This window comes from Humulus lupulus, chromosome 8, assembly GCF_963169125.1.
Source record: "Humulus lupulus chromosome 8, drHumLupu1.1, whole genome shotgun sequence".
Classification (NCBI taxonomy): Eukaryota; Viridiplantae; Streptophyta; class Magnoliopsida; order Rosales; family Cannabaceae; genus Humulus; species Humulus lupulus.
In genome coordinates this window covers 10,653,608-10,663,272 of record NC_084800.1, presented here as the reverse complement: position 1 = coordinate 10,663,272, position 9,665 = coordinate 10,653,608, and the positions used below count along the sequence as shown (strand labels likewise).

The 9,665-nt window shown below is 33.5% G+C and overlaps 1 protein-coding gene across 1 annotated transcript; it reads right to left on the bottom strand.

Annotated features, from left to right (window-relative positions):
• Positions 1 to 4,052: 4,052 nt before the first annotated feature.
• LOC133794534 (transcription initiation factor TFIID subunit 12b) lies at positions 4,053 to 9,299 on the bottom strand. Its single transcript, XM_062231820.1, has 9 exons — positions 8,401 to 9,299; positions 8,011 to 8,217; positions 7,162 to 7,719; positions 6,971 to 7,045; positions 6,028 to 6,106; positions 5,388 to 5,446; positions 5,089 to 5,124; positions 4,749 to 4,999; positions 4,053 to 4,323 (listed from the first exon to the last, which is right to left on the bottom strand). The coding sequence occupies exons 1-8, from the start codon at positions 9,067 to 9,069 to the stop codon at positions 4,820 to 4,822; spliced, it is 1,863 nt and encodes a 620-aa protein (XP_062087804.1). The 5' UTR covers positions 9,070 to 9,299; the 3' UTR covers positions 4,053 to 4,323; positions 4,749 to 4,819.
• Between the last annotated feature and the right edge of the window lie 366 nt (positions 9,300 to 9,665).

Below are 9,665 nucleotides of genomic sequence, written 5' to 3'. Positions count from 1 at the left end.
CTTAAACCCTACATTTAAGAACTTTCGAGACCTAATATGTATTTACACCATATATCCTCAAAAAAGAAAAAAAAAAAAAAAAGCATGTGAGTCATATAAATTTTCCCAGATTTGGACATGCAAAGTGCTGGAAGCGATCAATTTACATGTCTGGCTAAATTGATCAGTAAAGATAGTGATATAAATTAGGCCCCCACCAAAAAGTTGGCTGAAAATAATGTAAAATCAATTAATTTCAAAATAGTGAAACCGGTCTACTTTGTCTAATTTTTCCTTTTTGGACATGTAGCAATTTAATAATTTATGGAACTTATTGCACAAATAGCATGTTATAGCGATCAAACTATACGATTGGAATTTATTAAGAATTATTAAAAGCCTATAATTAATTATTAAATAAATTATTATATTGATATATATTTTATTTTTGTCGAGAATAGACTTTATCACTATTTAAATTAAAGAAAATTTAGATTAGGTGCATTCTAAGTTCATTGTCTAACCAAAAGACATACTAAGTCAATTTATAAGTTGCAATATAAAATTGCGACTAACATGAGAAAGAGATGTTATTAGAAGTTTAAACAAAATAACTTAAGCTAGAACACCAATAACTTGAGTCAGCTTTCATTTCACCAAAATGAACAATTGTTATTGTTTGAAAGACGGATTAGACACATGTACCACAAACCAGCATAGATAAGTAACATTATAGAAATAGAATTAAAATAGAAATACTTTTAGAGTTTAGGGTATCTAACCAAAGGAGACTCATTGATTTTGTCTAGAGATATTGACATTAATAATATTTACAAATAAAACAACCAAAATATTTATATAAGAGAAATCATATTCAAATGGAACTAAATATTATTTTAATAAACAAAAACTTATCTTTGAAGTCCTTAAATAAGGTGCCATTGTTTGCCTTAGAAGCTTGAGAAGGCGCGTTATACCTGAAAAGGGACAAGACAAAACAATAAAAGCACAAAACTAGCAAGAGAAAGCCTAATATAACCTTCAACAGGCACAAGTGAAGTTTGAGAAGGCACAAAACTAATCTAAAAAGACATAAGAGAAGCCTGAGAATGCACAAAACTAGAACATAGATTAGCCTAAGAAAACACAGGCATAGATTACCCTTGATTAGAATCTAATTCTTGAATAAAATTATTATTTAGAATCTGATAATAACTAAAAATAATAATGGTAGAAAAAAAATAATTATAATAAAGAGAATAAAATGTGATACATTAATTTAATTTAATAGTTATCACTTCTTAATTACTTTTTATTGAAAAGAGATTATGGGAAATCATCAGTATTAGTTTAGACAACCACATAGAGGCTGTTAAGTCTAAGACAGTGTATAAGACAAAAAATCTAGGTAAAATAAATATTTCCCTCATTGGTACTAGTTCATATTAGAGCTATAAATATGGGTCGACCCAGCACGGCCCACGTTTTCGTGCCTCTGAATAATTCGGGTCGGACTCATATTCAAATTCATGTCGAGCCAGGCCGTCCCAATTTTGAAAGAGTAAGCTCAGCACGACCCATGTCGTGCCGTGCTTTGTGCCGTGTCAGACTCAAATCGGACCAACCCACTTTTCTTATTTAAGCCAACTTTTAAGCCCATTTTATTATTGCAAAAAAATGTGAAAATAGAAATTGAATCTCACACCTCCTCTTTAACAATCAATTGACTTACCACAAATCCAAATACATTTATTTATTTAAATTATAATTTGAGATATTTTTATATTCTTTTCAACAATACTTTACACAAAATTATATCAAAGATAATTATTTGAATTTGAATATCTACTAATAAATGCTAAAAAATTTAACTCACAAATCTTAAAATAAATTAATATAATTATAAAATTATAAACAATAATGAGAAAAATAATAGACTTTTATTATCATTTTAATTTACATAAAATTGACAAATAAAAATTTATTATCATTATTAATGTCAAAATGTCATGATTTTTATCGTGTCATGCTTTCGAGCTAGTTTGTTCGTGCTTTCGTATTGTGATGTGCTCAGGCTTATGTCGTGTCGTGCTCGTGTCTCCCGGCCTCGTGCCAATTTCATGTCGTGCTAAATAGCCTGACCCGTATTTTAGCTCTAGTTTAGATTCATATACCTTTGGTCTTATTCAATAATCACAAGTGCAAAATAGTGGAAACTTATATTTCACATTTTATAGTATTTAGAAAAGTTTACGAAAATATGGTAAAAATTAAGTTAGTTTCTATATTTATGGACTAAAAAGATTTACCACAACATATGGTATGCAACAAAAAAAAAGAAGACAATTCCATAAAATATAAAAGATAGATTACCATAAACATAATATAAATAACTCTCTCTCACTCTAAGTCTCTCCTCTCTCCCTCACGACATCTCTCCCCCTTTTCTCTCTCGGCAACAGCAAAACTCCGACCACCTTCGACGCACCATCTCTCAACAAAGCTTCGACGCTTCTTCTTCTTTGTCGTCTTTTTCTTTTTGTTCTTCTTCTTCATCATCGTCTTTTTCTTTTTGTTTCTTCTTCTCTTTCAGATTTAATTTTGTTTTTTCGATTTTTCTTTTTCTAGATTTGGCTAAATAACCAGTTACTATCGCGATTGGTTCTTTGTTTTTTCACATCTGATTTTGCATTTCAAATTTGAGATTTTTTGCTCTTCAGTGCTAGCTATAACCACTTACTGCCATGATCAGTTTTTTTTGTTTGTTCATATTTTTTTTTTCACACGTGGCTAAGTAACCAGTTATCATAATGATCAATTTATAATTTTTTTGTTCAAATCTAATTTTTCTTTTCACACCTAGCTAAGTAACACATTACCATTGTGACTGGTTCTTTATTTTTTCAAACTTAGATGTAACCAATTACAATCACGATTAGTTTTTTTTATGTTTAGATGTAATATTTTTTTTCACACATGCCTAAGTCACTAGGTAGCATCACACATCAATTTAGGTTTTTTTTTCTTATTTGAGATTTATTTTTCTTTTTTTAGACGTGTCTAAGTAACCAGTTACTATCATGATCAGTTTATTTTATTTTTTTCATATCTATTTTTCTTTTTCATACCTAGTTAAAGTAACCAGTTACCATCACATCACTAACAAATAAATATTATTTTGATTGTGATAACCGATTACCACCATATCACTAAAAAATTATGTAAAAAATTGATAATGGTAATCGGTTACTACCACATAAATTTTTAAAAAAACCTATTCAAAATAAAATATGGTAATAAAAAATAATATTACCAAAATATGGGGGGAAACCCCATAAAAATGTAAAAAAAAAAAAAAACCATTAAAAATGCACAAGGTAGAAAATACCATGTTTATCAAATTTGATGAAAAATAACAAATCTTCATGTAATTTCATCTATTTTTTATTAATCACGAACGACAACGAAGTTTTATTTGTATCATGCAAAACATTTTAATTTCTTATAATTAATTATTATATTATACATTTATGTATAACTCCTCTGCAGATAATTATTAAATCATTTGTATGTTTTAGTTTAAATTTTATAAATTTACTTTTTCATCAAATAAATTAATAAAAAAAATACAAATACATACGGTTACTTGATATTTTCATAAATTTATTAAGTTTCAAAATAATTATATTTTCCTATTTTTTTTGACAAAAATATAATTCCGTAATTAATATTTTAGTAATAATTATAAATTTCTCGTAACAATGACACATAGTTAACTTAAAAAAAATGACAGTGACAATTGTTTCCCAAATTGACAAAATCCAGATCAAGGTGGGTTGGATTTTTTCTGAAAGAGAACCAAGTCTCATTGGGATTTTTTTAGCCCAAAAAAATATATATGTATATTATGTCCCAGTAATTCAAGAAGATAAACTAACCTGGCTAACCTTTCATAAACGAGAAAATCTAAGAAATTAAGGTGTGTACAAAGATATTCTAAATTTCTAATACATGTTCCATTTTCAGGTAAAGATGGACTAAAAAAATATCCCAAGTAGAAAAAAAAAGAGAAAAAAAAGAAAAACACCCTCTGTCTATAAATAAATTAGATTACTGAGACCAACCAAGAAGAGCTCTATTGTAGTTGGCCTCATAGGCCCATTCAAATTGCACTTGGGGCCGAATCAAATGATAAAAGGAATACATAGGAAGAGTTATTTAGAGGTGGATTTGCCTAACCAAATATAGTTCTCTCATGTCTTTACACACTAAAGAAAAGTAATTACATCTTGTGTTGTGCTTTCATCATTCCCAAACCATGTCTTTGCTTTTGGCCAAAACAACCTGCCATACAGATGATAGTAAAAAGATTTAGATTATTCAATCTATACCCGCCACCATTGTGTATCTAACCACCTTAATATGAACAAGAAATGAACAATGTTTCAGAGACAATTTCATACGTTTTTTCATTGCTCGATGAAACTAGTTTCAAACCAGTGCCCAGGTAAAGAGGTTAGAATAAGGTCCTTTTTTGTCAACCAAATTTCCAATTGTTAAAAAATGAAGTTTGCTAAACAATCACAAGGAACTTCCAGAGCCCATAAAAGTAACCTGAGCCAAGACCACATAACAGCCGAGTGCTACTAGAGACTGGTACAAAATGAAAATTATTTCATTTTGGGTACAACGTTACTGCAGCCTTGTTCATATTTAAAGATGGCATGCATTTGTTAACTACTGGACTACCACAGAAAGATGAAACTTACCACGAGGTACAGGCCTTGTGTTCAATCAGCAAGAAGACCGAAAAAAAGTATGATATAACGAGGTATATTGATTAGTATCGTGTCATTTGCTGCAACATTTGCGAACCAGTTGGTTGTGAAATCAACTGCTCTGAACTAAGGGAAGGTCTCTGAAGGTGGTTAGCGCCAACTGGGTTACCAATCCCTTGTCTGATATCTTTCCGATTGATTGTATTTGTTTCGGACTGTGAGGATTCCATATATGTTCGTATCTGAAAACAGAATTAGTAACTTGCGTCAACAAACTTTAAATTCCATAGAAATATTTATTGAGCAAACATAACAGACTATGCTCACTTACCATATCCATACGTTTCTTGTGAAGATCACTTACTGACTGCATGTACACAATCAAGATATCCATATAAGAATTCTAAGGGGTCGTTTGTAATTGAGAATAGTCAAGAATTAAATAACAACTACGTACAAAATATATTCTCTACATTACATAATTATTTTTCTCAAGCTAGCTATTAAATTATAATTTAAACAAGATAAATAAATTAACTTTAGCCATCACCTAAATTATTGTCAAAAAGAAGTGCTTCAGCAAAGATAACCCAAAATGTCAAAATAACACACCATAGTTACAGTACTTACTGGTCTGTTTTGGAACTTCTGCTCTTCAAATCCTGGAACGGTCAATTGCCAATTTTTTTCTGCACACATTAGATAATTAAGTCTCTAATTGCACCAACAAAATGAAAGAAAAAAAAAAGAGTTCATGGACACCCTTCCTATGGTATTGTGCATTTGAAGTAACCTCAAAATACCACAAATCACCACAAAAAACCTTTACAATTGCACTATTCTTTTTAAATAATTTTTTTTTTCAAAATCATTATTTTTAGTTTCCTTATGAAATGCAACACATACTCTCAACTCATAACCTCATGAAAATTTACAACCACCCTTTCCAAAACAAAACCTATAAGGTCCTAGCTCATCAATATTAACCATACCCTCATCTCTAATTCTAAACGAGGTTCGCATGTTGATAACAAGTAATCCTAGTAAACTACTGCAGTAGTTTTAAATATTAGAAAGACTACTTAAGCTCTACCCGAAAATATCTTATTGTGGATCAATTGAAATAATAACTGTGCTGGGCTGACAAGCAAAACACCAAATAATAACTGTGGATCAATTGAAGTCCATGGAGGAACAAGCATTCAAGCTGTCACCCAATATGCATTTCTAAACAAGCACAAAACTGTTCCAACAAGACAAAAGTTCAGACCTAAGTGTAGCAATAAATCCTTGGACTCTACTGTTGAAGATTTACGATGCTTTGCCAAATTGCATATAAATGTTGTCACCTGCAACAATAAAGAACAGTTTAATACTAAAAAAATCTTGAAATTGTTAGGCAATAATGTAACACAGGAAAAGTTAATAATTACATAAACAATTAACAGAAACTGTTGAATAATAAATTCCAACCACATGAAATCATAATTGCCAGTACAGCAGTGATATCACATATGTGCGTAGGTTTTAGGTAAAAATCTAAAAGTAATAAATGGTGTATTTAACTATCAATCACTACAAACCATAGGATAATATCAAGTAAATTTATGGGTCAGCTATCCAATGGTGTGTATGTATATTTTTCATAATTTTGAAATATAAATATCCAACAGACAAATACAGCTCTTTCTGACACGTACTTGTGTATATGGTATTTTGGACCTGTGCAACTTGCAATCAAAACACCCCCGCAGATAAGTAGCCAAGGAACTTTTAAAGAATGGTTTATAAAATTACAAACTGCAACTTTCAACTTGTTTTGGCCTTGTGTGCTATGTATGTTTGTTACAAACAAAATTAAGGATGATGGTCAAATGATTCCAACTCAAAATGGGTAAAAGTGAACACAATCAGAATTTAAAAAATGCTATCAGGTTTTCAAGAAAATCAAAAGTAACATACATCTGGAATGCTAACTTAAAAATGTTATGACACATGATTTGAAACACTCTGGACTGAACTCGCAACACAATCTCAATGACACGTGATTTGACAAATTCCATACTCTCTCTAAAAATAGGCTACTAGAGTCTAGAGATATATATCTTTGACAAAACATCAGAGAAATGGATACAGGTGTCAAACTAGTAGTTTTCATCTCAAACACATACATACAAATATCTACGGAAGAAAATTATGATAACAAGTCTTACATTGTCAATAAAGTCATCACCTATCTCCAATAGAATATCTTCAACTTCGGGGTCTATTTTTGCCTGTGAATCCACCTAGATATCAAAAGGAAGATGAGAGTAACTAATTTTATCACAATAACAAACAAGAGCTACAAAACTAAATCAATTTCGACACGAAAAATGATAATAGGGTGAAATGCAGCAAATACCTGTGAGACTAAATCCTGTATCTTCCTTTTCCCAAGAAGCTGATTAGTTGCCTCTGTTCCTTGGCTTGAACTTCCCCCAGGTGTAGTTGTTCCTGATGCAGTAGCATCTGGTTGAGATCCTGTTAAGCTGAGAGACTTTTGACCTGAGGGCCCATGAACTCTTGGGGAGTGTTGCTGCTGAAGATTCAAGGAAGGTTGTTGCTGTGGCAGCTGAAGTTGCTGCTGCTGCTGCTGTTGTTGCTGCTGTTGCAACTGCGGATGCCCCATCGATGATTGCTGCGTCACAATCTGGGATAACTGTTGTGGGTTCAGGGCCATTGAACTTTGATGCAACTGAGGAGATGAAGCCAGATGCTGCTGCAAGATAGCCTGCTGCTGCTGCTGCCGCTGATGCTGTTGAAGGCGGAATGAGGGTGAGCCGGGTCCAGATATTGCAGGAATTTGTTTTAACCACTGCTGCGACAACGAGTTCTGCAAACCTGCTTGTCCATTCTGAGTCAATCCAGATAGCTGAGTGCTCATAAATGCCAGCGACGATGTCCTCGGTAAGTTTTGAACCTGTTCTTTGTGAAATTAGATTCAATGTGCAATCACAAATAATAAATTTTACATGCCCGGAAAAACCAGAGAATCATAATGGTGCTAAGATTGCCATATCATATAATCAGATTTATATCAGGATAAGTAAAACAATTCTAACAAAAGAAGACAAAAGGCTACCTACAGAAGAGGAAGAAGAGGAAGACGAGGCAGAGCACTAGTAGAATCATCGGAAGAAAAGCAGAAAGATTTTGGAATCATCAAAGCAACAAAACAAAGTAAAATCAAGGAAGTTGTATTATTTTATACCTGAGGAGAGGTAAGCGAGCTTTGTTGTGATAATTGTTGCCTCAACTGACCCGGATTCATTCGCTGCTGAGCATAAGCCAGAGCCCCATTAGCTCTCAACTGTGAGTACCCTATCATCCCCATAGCTTGCATTCCTTGTAAAGCCTGCCCCGCAGAATTACTTGCATGGAGCTGTGATCCTTGTACTAATGCAGCTTTTTGCCTAGGCTGCATCAGAAACTTCTTTTAGTTACAAAACAGCTAAATTTTAAAAGTAATTTTTTTTTATGGTCGGCTTTCCAAACTACCAAAATATTACTAAATACAAGACAAAACACAACATTATAAATATATATATCACTTGGAACACTTGCTAAGTAGAATGATCATTGATGAGAAATTATGGCATACCGAGGTTAGCATCGGATTCTGCAAATTAAATTGTGCAGCAGCTGCGCCAGGCAACACCGGTAACTGCCCACTTTGACCAATCAAAGACGATCGTGACAAATTCCCGGAACCCATTTGCTGCTGCTGTTGTTGCTGAGTCTGCTGCTGAATTGAAGCCGAACCACCGAAATTCATCTGCCCATATAAGCCTGCTTGTTGCCTCATCAAGCCAAGCTGCTGTTGCTGATTTTGCTGCTGCTGAATTTGATTCATTCGGTTCATCGACGGAGACCGCTGTAGGCTTTGTTGGAGTTGAAAATTCGACATGGAGTTCACATTCTGAGCTTGCTGCGGCTGAAGATGGGTTTTTGACTGGAAATCTAATCCAACGGCGGGCGAGATTTGTTGTTGTTGTGATTGGGCGAGAGAGACGTTGGAAAGAGGAGGGAGTGGAGGAGACGAAATTTGAGGGGATTGGGAAAGAGTTGAAGGAGACTGGATTTGTGGGTTCATCGAAGAATTTGATAAATTTGATGGGTTTTGAGGAATCATAGTGTTGGTGACATTAGCGGGGCTACCTATGGCTATGGCTGCCGCTGCTGATACTGTTGAGGTTGTCGTCGACGTCGGGTCCATGTTGGGGTTTGCGGGTTGTAGGGGTTTGGGGGATGAAGCTACGTTCTCCGCCATGGTTTTCACCTCAAGACAATTGGAATTTCTTTCTTTTTGTGAACGATGATGATGGTGATCTCAACTCATAGCGGAATCGAAATTGGGTTTTTTTTTTTCTTTTTTTCTGAATTGAGAAAGTTTTCCACTTTCAGAGAGAAGAAGAAGAAGAAGAAGAAATAGGAGGCCAAATCTGGGCCGTCCACGTCAGATACGGCCCACCTAAGGTTGGGTCACACGTATAGGAAGACCACTTAGTCAACAAATCATTAGTAGAAAATCTGGACCGTTCATCTGAGTGGCTTTCTTTCTTTTCTCTCTTCTTTTAATAAAAATAATAAAAAACTATAATAAGGTTTTAGGGGAGAAGTGCGTTGTTGCGTTGCTCCCTCACTCTCCAACATAAGCTTAAGCTCTATTTATCCAAAATAAGTCAATAAAAATTGACAATGTAGTGCCACAAAAAAAAAAAAAAAATTGCCTCTTTAAGTATTGAACAGCTACAAGCATCGGCGGCCGGCTATAAGGTTTAAGGCTATGATTGTAGGAGGAAGGAGTGGTGGATAGAGAGGATTGGTGGGAGAGAGACAGTGAAAGATGATAAATATTCATAGAGA

Coding starts and splice junctions, on each gene's coding strand:
- LOC133794534 (XM_062231820.1), bottom strand. CDS start 9,069: ATGGCGGAGAACGTAGCTTCATCCCCCAAACCCCTACAACCCGCAAAC. Junction 7,720..8,010: donor GCTCGCTTACCTCTCCTCAG/GTATAAAATAAT, acceptor CACAAAGAACAG/GTTCAAAACTTACCGAGGAC. Junction 5,447..6,027: donor GGATTTATTGCTACACTTAG/GTCTGAACTTTT, acceptor TAATGTGTGCAG/AAAAAAATTGGCAATTGACC.